The sequence below is a fragment of the Paramormyrops kingsleyae genome, chromosome 16 (genome assembly GCF_048594095.1).
Source record: "Paramormyrops kingsleyae isolate MSU_618 chromosome 16, PKINGS_0.4, whole genome shotgun sequence".
NCBI lineage: Eukaryota > Metazoa > Chordata > Actinopteri > Osteoglossiformes > Mormyridae > Paramormyrops > Paramormyrops kingsleyae.
The window spans coordinates 5,183,216-5,202,913 of NC_132812.1; the positions used below are offsets into that span (position 1 = coordinate 5,183,216).

Consider the following 19,698-nt stretch of genomic DNA (forward strand, 5'->3'; position numbering starts at 1 on the left):
ACATCAAAGACAGCAGGTGTCCTCACGGTATCTGTACATCTGACTCTCGCAAGAATTAGCTCACTTAGCTAGCTAATAGCTAATACAGGTCAGCATTTCACAGCTCACAGCTCTGCCGAGTCCCCGACAGAAGACAAAGTAACGCTCATTGCCATGAAACTTCCACTGGAATAAGACCAGGCTGAACACTATGACTCACTCCTGATTCTCTCACCTGCCCACGATTAGACATTTAGACACACTGTTTCTTCTTATTTTTGACTCCTCCAAGGCATAAATAGCTTCCATACACTGTGCATTCAGAAAGTACTCAGCCCCCATCACTTTTTTCACATTTTATGTTGCAGCCTTATGCTAGCATCATTTAAATTCATTTTTTCCCTTCAATCTACAATCTATAATGACAAAACAAAAACAGGATTTTAGAAATTTTGCACATAAATTTAAAATAAAGTATTGACATCAAATTGAATAAGTATTCAGACCACTTGCTGCGACACTTTGACCCATTTCTATTGATCATCTTTGAAATGTTTCTACACTTTGTTGAGATTCCAATTGATTAGACGCGATTCAGAAAGTTACACAACTGTCTACTCAGTGTAGACTGATTAAATGAATATAGCATAAGGCTGCAATGTAAAATTTGAAAAATGTGAAGGGCTCTGAATACTCTCTGATGTACATCATCCAGTATGGAGACACCCTTAAAATGTGTGTATGATGGAGAGACGTTAGATTTCCTTTACAGATGACAAACCAACATCGCACACATTGTCTACCCCTCCATCTAGCTCCCCCCCCTCGTCTTTGGGGCACTCTTCCCTCACACACACATATACTTAGGCAAAATATGTTAAACATACTGTTGCTGGCAAAACCATGCTGATTGTAAGTATAGCTCAGAATGTAAATTGCTAAGTAATAGAGACCATGAGTCTTCGTATGGAAACAATGCGCACGGCCTGTTCTGCACACCTGTTCAAGCCCAGAGAAGCACCATTTTGCTGGGCAGGTAAACGACAGGGAACCTGCATTATTCCAGTACCTAAAACTGAAACATTTTAATGCTACTTGCTGTAATATTTCACACTCCCTAATAGTTCACCATATAAATTTTATTGTTAATTGCCATTTAACATTTTAGGGTACTGATGGGAGAAGTTAGGCTTGGAAAGTTAGAGGGAGAGAGAGGGATTACCTCCCATTGGGGTATCTGGGTTAACTGGGTATTGATTGACAGTGCGCTGCCCCCCCTTGGGTTTTGAAGCCTAATTTCTCCCTAATTTAGTCAGAAATGAGGCTGAGAGCAGGTGTGTGAGGGGCATCTTATCGCAGTGGCTTTACTCCGGTGTTACCCTGGAATCCAGCTGAATAATAACATAAATGTAGCTGACTTGGTCGTGATCACGGGAGGGGAATTAAGCATAAAAATGGCAGGTATTTCTTTTCAGCTAAAATGGGCGACTGCCCACGGCAGAGCAATTTTCTGCTTAATGCATGTTAAACTTACGGAATAAAGAGGTTGCTGTTATCGGCTTCTGTTAAATTAATTGAAGGTCTAAGTTATCTCCTGCCAATTTTGTGAAGTCAGGAGCGCCTGCATGTCGTGACTCATGGCATCAGAGCGGCAGGACAGAAAATGAAATGATGGATACACACCATTAAGAAAGGTAACTGGCTGATCTCCACGCCATGGACACACAACAACCTGAACGGGGAGAGTCAATCGACTGCCTTCTGCTTCCAACACTTTTAACATTGTTTTATTTTATTTTTAATGATGACAAACGTTTGCAGAGATTTAAATAAATTATAATGCAAAAACGAAGTTCAGGCGTTGAACGCTGACACCACAGCATTAGCCCACTGCGTTCAGCATTCAGCAAATTCGTCTGTTTACTCTGGGAGATTTATAACATCCAAACAGTAAACACCCAGTCCCTTCTGGTTTATCATTCACTATACCGTGTTGATTAAAGAGCCTGGTATTAGGGAAGAATGCTTATTCATTTAATGGCTAAGAGTTCAGCAATTTTCTTTTTGGATACCTAGCTGGAGATCAACACCCCATCGCCACATTAAATGACCAATTTCAGAAGAATGGGTGTATGGGAATTAATGACTTAAGTGGATTAAAAGTAGAGTAGATTGAGGTTCTTGAAAGACTCCAGTAGAGCACAGTGATCTGGAACAAGGGGGTGGTTATTAGCATCCAGTCCTGCTTAGCTTTGCATCTTAAAGAGTAAACCTGCCTCAAATAATAGGCTGGGTCACCAAACAAAGCAGATAAGCAATTATGAATATATTTGTAAATGTGGTGAGAACACATAAGTGGCCTGGGCAGGACAACAATCAAAATAAGCCTCAACATTACAGATGAAAAATCACCAGCTTGTTTTTTTGACAATAGTCACTTCTAGCCCAAACTTCAGCCACTATTTGCAATGAATTTGTATGCGGCTATTAAATCGGAACATTGTTCCATTTAGGGTGCTATGAGAAAAACCTGGATCATCCTTAAACTGTCTAACTGGCCGTCTAAGAGGCTATGAGCATTCTTGTCAGCCTTTGTTACAGTGAAATACTGTGTTCCAGAGGAGAAGCTTAAATGTCAGCAGTTATTTTAAGTGCATGCACTGCAGCCATTCCTCATAGCAGAAAATAGCTGCAGTTTCAAAAAGTTGCACTCGCGTTCGATGGCATTGCTTAGGAGATGGCTCTGCTGAAGCAGGAGGTTTCTGCACAGATGAGCTGAACCGCTATTTAAAGAGGAACCAGAATTGGATTTGGCAAGCTCCATTCTCCCAGCCTTCAAAGAGTCAGAAAGGAAGTCAGAAGATGTAGTTCATTAAAGTCCATTAAAGAATCAGAACCAATATGGGCAACAGATTTACAGGCTTTATTAAAACATTTATTAAATGAAATCTATAAAAATGGCTGGAAAGCAGCTGATACAGGCAATCACATTGTGATACTCATAGTGCTCAGTATCTACAACGATCAAATGGGTTTACAGGGATGACTGAGTTACTGAGGATCTCTGTGTCACACAAAACATGGTTCCTGGTTGGTAATTATTAACTTAACGACTTATCATGCATTGCTTTAGTGTGGCAGTGTAATTTCTTATGTTAAAGGTCCCAGTTCCTGTTGTGCCATGTGAAAGCGACATACAAAAGTCACCAGGAGCTACAAAAGTTCCAAGTTTGAGCAGCTCAGGGACCAGGTTGCGGAACTTCAGTGTGAAAGTGCCTACAAGTAAAAGAGAGCTTGAAAGGAAATACTCAGGAGAACCAAAGCAGATCTTCTCTTCCAGCATAAAAAAGTTTGCAAGTTAAACTTAACACAATTTCATACGAAACTACACCACCATAGCAAAACAATGGATGGTAAGTCATTTTTTAGTTAATCGTTATTGGGGAGGATCAATCGCGATCAAAATGGGACACAGCCTATTAGATTGATCTTTTGTTTTCCACAGGATAAAACACCACACCTTTATCCCACTAATAAGCGCTGGCAAGTATCACCGCCACACTGGCAATATTAGCTCTGGGGAACCCAGACCACCTTATCATTATAGGAAAAATATATCCATCGGCTAAAATGATCATACAGGCCCAGTGAACTCAAAAACAGGTGTTTTATAAAAATAACCCTTTCTCAGTCCATGTTATGAATGTGCCATATACGACCCACTGGACTGTTCATGCTGTTCAAACTTGTTAATTTCACCTACTGTATGAAATAAGGACAGAAAAGAAGGAAAAACCAAATCTTTGCAACATTCTCATTTTCAAAATGCATTTATTGAGTTTTCCTTTTCATCATTCACCATGTGCTGGCAATAAAACACATGCTTCAAACATGCCAACCCATCAAGAAACAGGTCAAGTGAATAGACCTGCAAAAAGGTGTACTACACACAGAACATTTACCTGTGGTGGCTTGTAAGGTCTGCTGCACCACCTGTATTCCCTCTGTTTTTGTCTGAGGCTGATGTTGAGCACATGGAACATGATCATCCCAGTTGCCAGAAAAGTTTCAAAACATCCAAAACCTAGTTGTACATGTTCTATAACATCTAAACATTATAACTGATGATGCAAAATTTCTGCCACTTACCTATTCACAGCTTGACAGGTGAATCTTTGCAGCATGTACAGCAACAACCTCAAAACACGTTGGGGGCCATATTTATTGTGTAAAAAAATCTGGTTGATTCAGTCAGTAATCACTAAATGTCACTGTTACTGGGTCGTATATGGTCTGTAAAGCAAAAAAAAATTCTTAACTTTCATGAGTGGGTTGAATGTAAGGCAGAAATAAAAGGATGGGTCGTATATGACCCCATGGGTTCCCCAGGGTTAGACGAAAGTATATTAGTTAGTGATCAACTTTTCTGATGCAGAAATATGGAGACACAAGCAAAAAGTTTATTAATTGATGCACTAAATGTAACTGGGATACGAAAAAATACATCTGATCCATTTTTTCTCAGCTACATCTCTTTTTCTGCACTTCTACATAACTTTTAAGTTAGTGCCATCAGCAAGCAACCACTGTAAGCGCCTCCCTAGTAGTGTGAGTTCATTTGAAAAGTACCTAGTCTGGAATAGATACTAAAAAGGGATCTCAAACTGCCTCTGAGGAACTACAGTCTCGTTGAGTTCCTGTGTTGTGAACATAACAGAAGTCCCTGGTTCCCGGAAAAAAGTTCCGGCAGCGTGAAAGCATCTTTTGATTTTCTGCACCCTTCTGTTAAAGCTGTTTCCACTCACGACCAGTCCTTCCTTTCATGTGCCACTGTTTGTCCTACTAATCCTACTAATATTACTGTTCTCCCACATGCTTAAGAGGAACATAAAAAGGTTTGCTCATAAGAGCAACATATGGAATATTATATTCAAATGTTTTAATACAGTCTTTTAAGCTTAGAGAGGAACATAGGCCCCCAAGTCCGACCATGATCTGGGACAACTAAAAGACCAAATGGGGAGCTGGGGCCGAAGGTGAAGCGATGACCGAGGGAACAGGACATCTCCTCCAGGTTCTGAAGCTCTGCATTGGAGCAGCAGGACAGGACTTCCTGGACCACGGCGCCGTTCTCCGCATGGGACAGGGTGCAGGTGGAGTAAACAACCAGACCTCCAGGACGAACTGCTGCCAAGGCTGACCTACTCAACGCCAGCAGATCCACAAACAAGAAATGACATCAGAAAAAGCAAGGAAATCTCTTTCAATTTGTTTTTCATATGATGATGTTCTTCACGCTGCTGCAAAATACGAGAAGCAATTAATAACTCAAACTTCACTGTCCCCAGACCAGTTTACCCATGGCCAGACTAGCAAAATAAAGTGTCCCACATGGTCATCCCACATACACTCGTCACCATCCCACAACACCCACTGGGGGGGGGGGATGACACCAACTGGGCATCTGCTCACTTTCCAAATGGCCCAAATACATGTGTCGCCCATCATGCTGTCAGACGAGACCCCTACAGAAAGGTTACTAATACTTTAAATCCACTCTGATGTCAGGAATCATGTTTTATGTGGAAGTCGAAGGAGAGAGCAGCCATGCAGGCTGGGCTGGCACACAGTGGGCCTGCAGCACATTAACCTGTGGAAGGAAGGCTCATCGCCTATGGTACGACATTATTCATCATTAGAAGATTCCGCTTGGAATTTACTCTGGCATAATTCAATTACGTTTGTAGCACAGGACTAATTGACTATGGCCAGACAGTCCTTGGTTCCCCTACAGCGCGTGTGAGGTTTAAGGCCTAGCTGTGCTCAAAGCTTTTATTTAAATGGCTCAATGACACAGCTCATACACTGCTGCCTCTGACAAATGCCACGCGGAGACAGTGTGCTCTCCTTCGCTGTAAAACTCAATTGGCCTCCTCAAGAGAGATACGGCGCCGCTCAAAACTCTGGAAGAGCATAATCACGAAAGAGCGTTTGGAAGATGTGGGAGTGAAGCTGAATCATTGTCACTTGAGGTGTGAAAAATAAGTTACTATTTCCAAGTACCAATTTGAAAGGCAAGCTTTTAACTGTTTGAATGCTGTGCCGAAGTCCCATCTGGGAATAAACGTTCGCTGACCCCGCCGTTACCTCTCGCTGAACGCTTTGTGCCGCGATCAGGAAAAGGAACAGGTATGATGCTCTGGCAGTATCACTGGATTCTGTCTGCAGACAGTCAGACATAACTGCACATAACGATTCTAAAAAGACATGAGGGAAAACAAACAAGGCGGTATTACAGCAATATGCTATCAGCAATGATTCTGAGTGATGGCGGTATGTAGGAAGTGCACTCCAGACGGCCCTGAGGGTTAAGCAGCCCCTTCCATCAACGAACCAAAGTGGACAGTCTGATTCCGTTTTCCTAAGGAAGCTTAGGGTATTAAAATTGCTTGGTTTTTAAGTCCTGGCCTCTCCTGACGGTTAGTGTTCATGTGGGAACTGACTCATTTCTATGTAGAGAGACCCAGCAGAGAAACCTGCAGAGAGACCATCCATGTCAATCGACCAACACACTCCCCCCCCCCCACCAGTAGCACAAAGTCGTTCAAGGTCAGCCCTAATATGTTTACATTACTGCAGACACTAACTGCAAATAAATAAATGGGCTTCAGGTACCGCAGCAGGAAAACAGAATGCATCAATCCACACTGTTACAGCTTCACTAAATGCTCACAGTATGAGAGCTTGTGCACAACTCTCAGGCCTCCGTAACACAGCGGTGTGAACGGCTGGCGTCAGAGCGTCAGCTGGCGGGGGGTTTCATTAATATTCTGGTCAGCAGAGGTATACTGTACACAGCAAGCACTCCGCAACGGCACCACGGAGGCGGAACAGGAGACGCAGTCGACGCGTCGAGATTGTGGAGCAGTCACAGCACTGATGCGGGGGCCCAGCCTTTGCGGGACCAAATGCACCTCCTGGAGGGCTTATGACCCCTCCCCCAAATGGCACCCCCACATCACCCTGGGGCTTCCACGCCTTGCCTGAACCCAGCCGTTCATCCAACCACATCGGCACACCCATATTAATTATATTCATTAATTAAATATCGGCAGTTAATTACTTCATAGTTTCTATGGAGTGTTCAATGATTAGTGTTTCCGCCACACAGAATTAGGGTGGTTAATCACGAGTGTGAGAATCGGTCAGCGAAGCTGGTTCCGTTAACCTCCCCGTGTTCGGGCCTTTGTGTACACCTGTTTTTTTTAGAAATAAACGGCAGACCCTGTAAAATGGGATTTATCAAGCTTTTTGTTGGGTCCAGGGGAGGCAGTGGCTGCTAGCTTCCTTTTCATGTTTTGTGGGAATAAGTGGGATTTAACTGGATTTAACCAGATTTGACTGGATTGCTCTTTTTGAGGAGCTCAGACCTAGGGGATTCTCACAACTATTTTTGCACATCTTGTCCCATTGACCTGGACTGCAGTTTACTACAAGGACGTGTTATGAGAAGTTGGTGTCCTGGAGAAGCAAGGGCTGCTTACTGGGTGCGGCGGGGACAGCCGGACCCCAGGGATACAGCAGCGACGCTGAGGCCCCCTGCTGGTTGACAGCACATACACAGTGCAGCAGTCTGTACCTGGAGCAGTGAGGCATGTTTTTTATTGGAGGAGAGAGAAGCCACCTCAAGATTCCAAGACATACAGTCCATGGCCAGGATGGGGCTACAAAGGCAGCTCAACTCTTCTAGTTTGTCTTAACTGATTAATGCTTCCAGCAGCTGAAATTACATTATAAGTTTCAGTTTTCTACATATATGCATGTTTGACACCAAATGCCATCACATCTTCTATCAGAAAACAATATAAGGAAACATGACTGATGAAAGAGTGTATAATTTAATCTTAAATACTTATTTAGTACAGCAAGATACATGAGATAATGAGAATAAAGTATTTGCTGGCATCATGTATGATTGTTTTGCGTCAGCTGATGGACAGATGGCTTCACTATTCTCTCTATCAGAGAACAACGCGTGATTCCCTCCATAAGTGCATGTCAGCTTGGTTCTGATGCACAAAACAGCCACAAACCATGACACCACTACCACTGGCCCTCAGTCATGTGGGGCTTCACTGCAACGCAGTGATGTTTTTCCTTTAAAATCAGATTTTAAAGGCCAGTGCCTTGATTCATCGACACTGCATCCTCCCAGAATTGAGGAGGATCACCCTGTGGTAAACGTGAAGGCAGTATTTTATCCTCTTGATTTTATGCTCTTCTGAGGTTTCCATGGTGTTGCTATGAAGCGTGAGAGGTCCTTAGATCTTCCCCTGCCTATTTGGTGACTGAATCATGGACACTTTGTGACTGTGGCTGAGGGGGCACTCCCAGGGGGGGGCTTTGTCACATCCTGGAGGATTCTGTGTCTTGCCTTATTATTCACTGTTTTTCCCAGGCTTTCCCCACTGGGATGACTGGTCTGGTGGAGCCCCAGAGAATAAGACATGGTCCTGTAAACCACTTCTCGTGATCTCTGTTTAATCACAGCCTCATCTGAAGGTGAAGGCTAAATATTTACACTGGACAGGGCTGACCCACATCAACACCCCCTCCCCCCACCAGCAGCAGAGTATTCAAACAGCTGAACTCTAATTAATCCTTTATTAGTATTGACTAATGGGGTCAAAGACTTTGGCACGACGATGGCTGCAGCCAGTAGAGTAATTATTGTACGGTGACAGTGGCTGACTGGAAGAAAGTAACACTTGTAACTGAGCATTCATTATAAGCTCAGCCTATTGTATTCATGCCTTGTTGACACTTTGACAACCGTATGTTTGTAATGTGCCATTTGCCTCATTTGTATGTCTCTTTGGACAAAAGTCTCTGCTAAGAAAATTAATGGAAATGGAAGAACGAACATCCATTTCATTTCCAAGCTGCGGACACAGGCTCTTAAGGCTCGTAAGGTTCCCACAAACCTCAGTAGTGAAGATGGAAGGAACACAAGCTGAGGTCTCTTAGAGGATCAACGGAAAAGGCAGACGCATTCGGGTTCTACCACTTAAATCATGCTGAACAAATAAACAAAAACAGCTTAAGATCTACTGCACATCTTAGTATCACCAAACACTTATATTTTGCGTATATAAACAGTGGCTGAGTTTCTAACAAATACGGAGGCTACTTTAATCATGGTTAAAAATCACTTCCTGGCATACATCAGGGAGAAAAATAAGAAACACCGATGTTTAACACGACCATTAAACAATGAGTTCTGCACCGATAAGCAGGTCTCTAGTTTTTAGGAACTACTTCCAGACAATTCTAGTACATCATTTTAGTCTGGTCCTCTCTCCTGAATGCAGGAAACTTCACTGGTTGCAACCACTGAGATGGAAAATTGCTGAGAGATTTAGGTGTGTGCAGATAATTTATGGAGGCTGTGGAAGCAGGGGCGGTCCAGGCCCGGGCGATGCAGGGCAGTGCAGCCGTCATGCCGTATGAACCGGGGGCCTCGTCCGTCTAAGCATCTCTTACAGACGCAGGAGTGTGATGGAGCCTCTGCGGCCTCCATACTAAACAGCCTGGAAAGTAGCTGCTGGAATTTATGTGCAGCATGAAGGCGATGAGCTCCGGAGCGGAAACCAAGGGCAGAATATGAGGGAAAAGGCTGAGAGATGCGCTGAAACGCTCCCGGAGCGCGAGCCTGACGTCCACGGTGCTGGAGACACTGCCAGCCAACGCCTCAACTTCCTCCAGTACCTTAAACACCTCCACAACTGACCCGTTGTTACCTCTGCTGAATCAAGCCGTCGGTACGTAATCCGCTATAGAAGGAGAACAGCGGAGATTACAACTAATTTAAAGCTTCAAGGGAAAAAATCAGGCTGGGGTGTGAGGATATGATGCAGAGGGTGTGCAGACACCTACACAGAAAGCGGGATGCAGCAGCTGCCTTTAAAGGCACGAGGCGGCACCCGTCCAACACGAAGTTTGCCACGTATGACAGTCACAGCACAGTGTGGGCCGTCGTCTCTTTACTGCCGGGAACGGGGGGGAGGGGACCCACACTCCCCCCCCGACTCCCATGTGGCTGCAAAAATTAGATTTCATTCACTTCAGCACTGACTAAACCTGAGACGTTCAGTACAGAATTATGTCCGAAGGTAACATTTTTTTAATATTATATTGATTTTGTCTGCCTTTTGGAGAACAAACAAGAAACACAGTGTAAAACTACATCCACCTGGCCGCGGGCCACACGGGAAACGGCCTGTCCCTTCCATCTGCCCGACATGATTATCTGCATTTTGGGTGGTCAGATGGATTCCAGGAACATTTAGACAAACAAGCAGTTCTGGCCAAACAATGTCAACTATACTGAATAAAAATATTAATGCAACACTTTCGGTTTCGGTCCCACTTTGCACCAGTTTGGGAAAATAAATAAGTAAATAAAAATTTCTTTGGAGGCAGAGATGTAGCATGTTTTTTTCAAAATTTTTGGGTCAATGTTTTTATCTTTAATGTAATGATGATCCTTGATAATCTACTGCACCAGAGAGGCATTTCACCATTGCTTCAGCAGCATGTTCACTAGGGAGGTGTTCCTTATTATGGAGACAATAAAAGGACACAGTGAAATGTGCAGATTTTGCTGAGCGACACATTAGCCCAGATGCCTCGAGTTTGTCATGCTGGGTACAGGGATGCCCACTACCATAAGTCATCTCTAATACCATTTTACAGCTTTGGGCAGTACGACCAACTGGCTTCATAATCACAGACCATGTGGCCTCCATAGGGACCAGGCAGTCACCCACTGGGCATTTCTAGGATTCTCTGGATCTGCACATATATACGACAGCATCTTCCAGCTCCCAATATCACACCTGAAACCTCACACAGATGTTTAACAGTGGGACAACATTCCTGGGGTCACAATCAATGACCTGGAATGTATAATACTGCTACCGATAAATGGTGCTCACACCAGATATGAATGTTGGAATTGTTTTCCACGATCAACCTTCTAGGTATCTGTGACCAAGAGAGACTAATGATTCCATTTCAGCTGTTAGATTTGTATTTCTTAACGGCTTTTCCATAAAATCATTTAAATGGTTGAGTGTTGCATTTACAGTTTTGTTCGGGATATCTTTATATAGAGCCTGTATTCATGATGCTCCAAAAATCAAATCAAAATCTCCACTGAAAGACAATCTGTTAACCTTCAGTTTGCCTCACAGACTCTACAGTGTTACAGCACATTTATTAAAACATAGTTAAATGGTTGCCAATTATCCTTATTAAAAACCGTATCGATAAAAGTCCTTCTAATCCCCTGAGCAAGATAGTTCCTAATTCATGGAAGGGTCAAAAGCTTCGGATAAAAGCATCAGCTACGAAACAAATGTCGGATTTTTAATAAGTGTTCAAAGATGTACTGGTTCCTATATTTGGGAATGATACCTGAGAAGGTCCCTCTGGATCTCTGGAAGCCTGGTCCTCTCCCCCAGCCTCATGGCACTCTGCTGCGGGTGGGCTGAGAACAGCCAGCTCCGGTCGTTAGAACATGGGGCGTCCACCAGAACCTGCAAGGTCCAGAATGGCGAACGTCATCAAATTATAATTACTATTATTAACTAGGGCTGGGCGATATCATATAGATATTGCATCACGCATGTGCAATAATCACTAGGGCTTCAGATGACAGACGCAATATTTGGCCATGCGGCAGCTTTTCGGTGAAATAGACATTTATTTACGCCCACAATTTAAGCAGTTTAGTAGTACGGCTAAAATATTAATGAGGCTTTGTATGACCTCCAAAAGTCATTATTAGTATAAATACGGCATATCCTTACGTTTAATAAATGTGTCAGACTTTGAAGTGTAAAAAGTACCACCACACCTCTGACGTCTTTCGACGTTGTTTATCCACAAGATCTCCTCTTTTAAAAGATGTTGTGGCTGCTCTTCTTCACCGCGACTTCAGTGCATATTGCACTGAGGAACACCAAACCGTAGTATACCAAACCGTAGTATACCAAACCGTAGTATAGCAAAACAGTATTATGTGGGGTGCTTCGCTAATTGAATTTAAGAAACATAAAGTTTATACAGATTACTAACTTTTGGGTATCACAAAACGCATCTCATTAATAATTAAGCCATACTACTAATCCTCTTACCAAATTATGGGCGTAAATTAATGTCCGTATAGCACCGAAAAACTGGCGTCCGGCCAAATTCTTCGTCTGTCATCTGAAGCCCTGGTGATTATTGCGCATGTGCAATATAATACCGATATGATATTGCCCAGCCCTATTATTAACTCATAAGTTTCAGCTGCAAAACAAGCACTGAGCAGTAGATACACTTCAGCTGTACCCAGAGGGGAAATTACAAATGTCCAACAGTAGTGAATTCTGTAATCTTAAGCTAAAGCATTCTAGATTCTGTGTTGTCTTGGCATTGTATTAAGACGTCTATTTTGGATGCTACACATCTACAAAGCAGGAACAAAACAAGCCAAATCTTCATTGTTAAATGTGATGATGCGCAAGTCTGTCCAAAACAAGCACCTGCGGTGGCTGAGAAGCATCCATCCCAATGTTTAGCTTTCATGCCGTTTTGCTTCCACAAATGCCATGAGTTACAGAGCAAATTGCCCTTTTTACAGCACTAAAAAGATGCTGATGGTATAAATAGAAATGGCAGGGAGAAAATGACTATGGCACAATGAGTCAAAGAGTCAGCCTGTGTCAACCGCCTGTGATTGCAGCTACAAGCAGACCCATGCTCTGTGACCTTTGACCTTTGCTCAGGTCATGGATCACAATTACTAAGCAGGACTCCATAGAGACACATACCAGTTCATTTAAGCTTTAACAGGGATATAAAAACTCGTTTCAGAGCATGAAATGCACTTGCCCACAGTCAGAGCACCACTCACTGGCAACTGACAAGAGAGAGAGGAAATTCACCTTTTTAAACATTAGGGTGAGCTAAAATGCTCAAATGTGTCACCCGTCCTGGACAGGAGGTGACAGTAACAATCAGACATGAAGCGCCGATGTGATGCTCTGCAGATTAAACGCCCTGTGCAGCGTGTCTCTGACAGCTTGCTTCATTAGTTTGGCTAAGCTTGGGGATCTGCACCCATTAAAACAACACAGCATGTACCTGACAATCAGCTCCGCAGACAGACAGCCTGAATGTGTCTCTCTCTCTCTCACACACACACACACACACACACACACACACACATACACATGTGCGCAAGCATGACATGTTTCAGCCCAAGGAAATTTCCACTTGCCTAATTGGATGAAGTGTACAACTGTGAAATATATGCAAAATTAGCATGTGCCAGGCAGTGCTGTACAGAACGTATGCAAGATGAGCAGATTTAGAAGGACACAGCTGAAAACACAAACAAATGAAAATCAGTCCTATAGGCCTTGCACAGCCACTCCACCTTCTGGGCAAATAGAGAACCACAGGTGAAATTAATGCCCTTGACATTCCCCTCCATGCTGCTTAATTTTGAACAGGGAAAATGAGCTATTGCAAAAACTACCTAATTATGAGGCAAAGGTGGTACAATTTTCTAAAGACGCCCACTTTCTTATTAAGCAGTAGAATGAATAAGATAACAGCCTTGCAAATGCATGGCCCTATGATGCATGACAAAATGCTCTAAGAAGCTGTGTAATCCTTATGGGGCCCCATGTTCTCAGCATTATTCTCTACAGCTAAACATTACGGAACCATATGTGCGATATAAATATGCAGCTGTCTATTAAACACAGTGAATGAGACAAAACCTAAAGAACAGGAGCACAGGGACATATTTTTCTTTCTTAAGCCCTTTTGTAAACCTACAGTAACAGCTTCCTTAATGTCTGCCCATCCCCCACCCCACCCCCCACCTTGTCGAAAGTGTCCGCCTGGAGCTCTCCAAACGTTCTTCCATCCAGGTTAGAGACTGTGAGAATGTTTCTTACAGCTGGTGGGACGTAGGACTCCAGGGTTTTGCTCAGCCACTGCTGCCGTTCAAAAATTAACTCATTGCAATGCAGCGACGCTGGAAGACAGAGGTGCTCCATCACTAAAAATGATTATTCAGCTTCTCTGAGAACATGCACGCACAGAATATATTAAACATCATTAAAATATCACTGACAATTAAAAGTAATAAACACACACTTGACATTTTCAAACGCAAATTTTACATCAGGGCTGCCCCTTATATTGTGTTCTGAGGAATTAGGCAGCGGAGCAGCCCTTTGGGTCTCTGGGCCCAGCAAAGGCTTTGCTGCGAAATGTCAACAAACCGGGAAGCACGGTGATCAGGCAAACAGGATGAACATTATCGTCAGCTGACAGGCAGAGCCTGCGCTGTTGTTCTGTTTGTCTGCTCGCCAGAGCCTGGAGAACCAAGCCCAGGGCTACAGCGGGGAAATCCCAAGCTGGACAGACCTCAAATCTACCAAACATCAGAGATTGTGGAGGAGGAGAACAGATTTGACGTTAAGTAGCATGTGTGATTCACCAGCACGACAGCTACAGGGACTGCAGCCTACAGCACGACGCGCTACCTGGTGTGACACACTGGAGGACCGCCAGAGCTTTGCCCCCTGGAGCTGAGCACATGTCCAGGAGCCGGTCTCCTTCTCTCACGTCCAGGGCCAGCACAGGGAGCAGGGAGGCCGCGTTGAGCAGGTAGTATTGTTTCAGCCAGCCGGGCTGGTGCTTCTGCGAGGGGAAGCGGGTGCGAGCTGGATGGACGAAGCACTGCAGGGAACCACGGTCTACAAGGCTGGAGAAGCCCTGCAGGCAGAGCCGCTGCCTCAGATCCTCTGGAGCACAGAAGCGGTTCAGCATGATTCCATACTGCCAGCGGTGTGGCTGCAGGAGTACCTCCCTGGGGGGGGGGGCATATAAAAATTAAGATTTAGGTAAAAACAAAATGAGCTGGTCAAGGTACATGCCTTTTACAGCACTGAGAAACTGTACAGCAAACTCAGAAAATGGTTAAGCTATTATTATGTTAGCAGACCAGACCTTTATAGAAAAAAAACTTACTGGACTTAAAAAAGGGAGCCACAAGTGGATAGACAGCTTGAATATGTAGTGCACTAATATTAAATTGGACGACCTGGCTACCACCCACAGCTGGCCGAGCTCCTGACTGTACTGCTGGTCAAAGTGCTGCAAGACAACTTCACACACCTGCTTCCGAGGTCCCGCACTCACCTTCTAAAATACAATAAACAAACAAAAAAACAAAGGGTTACAGAAAATGGACTGATGTACGCATGCAGTGAAATACGACCAGTTTAACAATCTGATTTATGTGTATTTATCTGTAACTATCACCAAGACAAGAGCGCCTCCTTGCTCCCTCCTTGTCCACCTTTTAATCTCACCTGGTGACAGGGACTGGTGAACAGCCTTTCTGACACGTGGACCCGCCAGCTCGCACACTGTGACTTAAAGCATGAATGACACCCCAAAGCCTCGAACATTTGGTATTTGCCTCTCTCCCATTTTAAATTTCGCGCTCTCATGCCAAACAATATCAGCACATCGCGAACCATCTTCACTTTCAGCAGGATAACGTGACAATACTACCCTCACATAGAAAAGCATACGTATTAAACTCCATATTTAAACGCAAAGAACTATATCAAGTGGTTCCCTTGTATTTCTGTCCGACGTCTCGAAGCACCAGCGAACTTCGGTTCCGGTTTCATAGCCAAATGTTTCTCACATTACTTCCATTCATGAAAACTTTTGTGGTTCATTCTTGATCTTTCAACAAAGGAATGATTTATGAAGAGCTGAAGTTTGTTTATTTGCTTTCGGCTATGTCATCCATCAACCGAAGACATGTGTTTGAACAATCGTTCTGAATTGGCTCCTGCATTGAACGTTGTCATATTATTGTTTTATCCGACGTGTACTCGCCCTTTCTATATTTTTGTTGCGACAGACTCCGTTTCGTCCTTGTATAGCAATAAAACCACCTATAATCTATTATACTGAATATATTTCAAAACTAATATTTTCTGTGTTAAATCAACAAAAGCTATCCATGTTAAATGTGTGTTGAAACTGTTAATAGACTGGGGGACAATTTAGATAGGACCCCTGGTGTTTATGTGTAATATACATTCATCTTCCATACCTTGTATCCTTTACTGGGTCACAGTGAGACTGGAGCATATCCCAAGAAGCACAGGGCACAAATAGGGGAGTGTATATATACAGTTAAGGTCATAATTATTAGCCTCCTATGAGAAATGGGACATTTTCCTATATTTATGTCCAATTTTAACATAATTTTCTTAACTTTAAAAAGTAAAACATTCATTAATGTAAAACCTCCAACTAGTATGTTTTTTTTTTAAAAAAAAAAAAAAAGCTTCTACATTGCTGTATAACAACTTTATTGAAAATTGGGGTGGTCAAAATTATTGGCCCCATGTGAATTTGTCAGGAAACATTGTAGTAAAGTTAAATGTTCTGGTGTCAAACCACACCTGAAGCCCATATGGCTTGATCGGCTCAATCAGTTTACGCTTATATTCTTTGTAAAAAGTAATTTCATCATGCTAAAAACCAAAGAAATAAATATGGACTTCAGATAAATGATAGTGGAAGCTCATCTTATTGGGGATGGCTATACCACCATTTCTAAGTGTTTCACTGTGTCCAGAACAGCTGTATGTTGCATCACTGCAAAATATAAAATGATCCATTCTGTCAGAAACAAATCTGGGCCGGGATGCAAGACTTTGGAGAGGAAAATAATCAGAGATGCCAACAAGATCACTGCAAACTGAACTGGCCTATTCTAGACTTGAAGCTTCAAAAAAGCTTGTGAGGGCTCTTCATCGTGGGAAATTTCAAGGTCATTGGCCAAGGAAAACTCCATTTCTTAGACAGCAGCATATCAAAGCTAGATTGAAGCTTGCCCGGGACCATTTGAAATATGGGGTTGGATTTTGGTCTGTGCTTTGGTTTGATGAGACAAAACTGGAGCTGTTTGGCGCATGGATACAACTTTTGTTGAGTTCACCACAGTTGATCATGGTGGTGGGAGCATAATGCTGTGGGGCTGTTTTGCACCGGAAATCTTGTTCGGGTACAAGGCATAACGATGGACGATTATGGTGACATCTTAAAGGATTATTTGAAGAAATCTCCTGCCAGTCTGGCTTTTGGTCATCATTGGGTCTTTCTATAAAATAGTGACCCAAAGCACACATCACAATTGGTCCAGAAACCATCTAATCTGCATGAGAAGGAGCAACTTGCCATGGAGGGATGGTCTAAGATCTCTCAGGAGACTTGTGCTAACCTTGAGAGAAAGTACAGTAAGCAGTTGCTATCAGTTGTGAGTCAGAAAGGGTGCACTAATCACTATTGTCAGAGTGCTAATAATTTTGCCCATGCTATTTTTGTTTTCCTCATTTTAAATAGGTGCATCAGTAAAATATTTCAGTCAAACCTCTTGGAAATTGTGTCTTTGTTCTTTTGGAAGCAACTCTCATAAACTTTAAATACTAATAATTTCTTAGAAAAATTAACGGTTTTATTCAATTTTGGATAGGGGGCTTATAGTTATGACCTTATCTGTAACATCAATCCATCTTCCAACCACCTGGTCAGGTTCAAGAAAGGGCCTGGAACCTATCCCATGCAGCAGAGGTTGGAGTACACCCTGGATGGCATGCCAATGCATCACAGAGCACAATCAAATACTATGGCTAATTCAGTGATGCTAGTCTAACTACACGTCTCAGGACTGCAGAAGGAAATTCACACAAGGAGAACAAACACTGGGGGTGTGATACAACCGTGCTAGCCATTGAGCCACCATGTCACCCTTGAATACATAAAATCCGGCCTGAAAATGGCCAGAATTCACAAATAAAAGTGACATGAGATCATAGAGCTATGGGCCAAAACCACCAGAATTCCCCAAAGGTCGCATGAGGCCCTGGTTAAATACATCATAAATCATTAATAATTAAAGCTAGCTGGCCATTTCCACTCATGCTGTACCATACAATACTGCAAATGCCTCACAACCATCGTCATAGGTGACAATCCACAAAGTTAGCTTATTGAGTTAGAAAGACTTTGTAGCAGGTTCTATTCCAGCCAGATATCACCCTCAAATGAACCATTGTGATGTGGCATTGCCTGACTGGCCTGATTGAATGAACAGCTTATGGTTGTAACTGCTTATGAAGCAACATTTTTGGACCAGTGTTTTTTGGTTAATACTTTAAACATGAAATAGAAGAGTATCAAGTGCATAAATCCAATCATATATCCCTTTCACTGGACATCTGCCTAAGCGTGAAATTAAAGTACTTGGTGATTGGTGTAATCCTTAATTGTACAGACAATACTTTACCACACTTGAGCCAAATTTTTAATTAGTGAAACAAAAATCCACTATTTTTTAACTGAGGTAAGACCAGAGAACAATCTACCATGCCCTCTGTAATGTTTGGGACAAAGACAGTTGTCCTCGATTTACATCTCTGCTCCACGGTTTCGAGTTTCAAAACACACAATTCAGACATCATTAAAGTGCACATTCCAGACTTTAAAGCACATATTTTGATTTCACCATGTAGAAATTGCACTTTTCACACATAGCCCCCCTCATTTCAGGGCACCATAATGTTTGGGACATAGCAATGGTGTGTGTATATTAAAGCAGTCATGTTCAATACTTTGTTGCATATCCCTTGCACGTAACGACTGCTTGTGATTCATAGGCATCACCAGGTGCTGAATATTTCTCTGGTGATGCTCTGCCAGGCCTCAACTGCAGCCTCAGCTCCTGCCTGTTTCGGGGACTTGCCCCTTTAAGTTTCCTCTTCGGCATATGGAAGGTACGCACAATTGGATTAAATCAGGTGACTGGCTTGGCCTTTCAAGAATTTTCCATCTTTTAGCTTTGGAAAAACTCCCGTGTTGCCTTACCGGTATGTTTGGGACTATTATCTTGCTGCAGGATGAAGCGCCGTCCAATGAATTTGGAGGCATTTAAGCAAATAAGATGTTTCTATACACCTCAGAATTCATTGTGTGACTGTGTCAGCAGTTACTTCAACAGTGAAGGTAAGTGTGCCAGTACCTGAGGCAGACATTCATGCTCAAACCATACACCCCCTCCACCGTGTTTTACAGATGAGCTGCGATGCTTTGGAACTTGGGCTGTTCCTTTTCATCTCCATAATTTAATCTTGCCATCACTCTGATACAGGTTAATCTTGGTATCGTCTGTCCATAAGGCCTTTTTCCAGAATTCTGCAGGCTCTTTTAAGTACTTTTCCGCAAACTGTAATCTGTACATCCTCTGTTTTTGTTGTTAACTAGTGGTTTGCATCTTGCAGTGTAGCCTGTGTATTTCTGTTCATGAAGTCTTCGTCTCTGCCTCTGAAGTTTCTGATCTGTTGGACAGGCGTTTGGGGATTTTTCTTTATCATAGTGAGGTTTGTTCTGTCATCATCAGTGGAGGTCTTCCATGGCTCACCGCTGCATTCTTCCTTCTTAATGATATTCCAGACAGTTGATTTTGTAATCCTAAGGTTTGACTGATGTCACTAATTTTTTCTTTTTCAGCCTCATAATAACTTCTTTGATTTTCATTAGCACAGCTCTTCTCATGTTGAACAC

The 19,698-nt window shown here is 42.9% G+C and overlaps 1 protein-coding gene across 5 annotated transcripts; it reads right to left on the reverse strand.

Annotated features, from left to right (window-relative positions):
• Nucleotides 1–3,790: 3,790 nt before the first annotated feature.
• nsun3 (NOP2/Sun RNA methyltransferase 3) lies at nucleotides 3,791–15,700 on the reverse strand. Of its 5 annotated transcripts, XM_023827624.2 has the most exons (7): nucleotides 15,423–15,700; nucleotides 15,152–15,252; nucleotides 14,592–14,917; nucleotides 13,923–14,077; nucleotides 11,458–11,579; nucleotides 9,916–10,078; nucleotides 8,891–9,812 (listed from the first exon to the last, which is right to left on the reverse strand). In XM_023827624.2, exons 1-6 carry the CDS (start codon nucleotides 15,591–15,593, stop codon nucleotides 9,943–9,945), a joined length of 1,011 nt encoding a protein of 336 aa, XP_023683392.2. In that variant the 5' UTR covers nucleotides 15,594–15,700; the 3' UTR covers nucleotides 8,891–9,812; nucleotides 9,916–9,942. The 5 variants fall into 5 exon arrangements, with proteins under 5 accessions (XP_023683389.2, XP_023683388.2, XP_072556641.1 ...); XM_023827621.2 differs by lacking the exons at nucleotides 8,891–9,812; nucleotides 9,916–10,078 and adding an exon at nucleotides 3,791–5,180 and having other exon boundaries at nucleotides 15,167–15,252; XM_023827620.2 differs by lacking the exons at nucleotides 8,891–9,812; nucleotides 9,916–10,078 and adding an exon at nucleotides 3,791–5,180.
• Nucleotides 15,701–19,698: the final 3,998 nt, after the last annotated feature.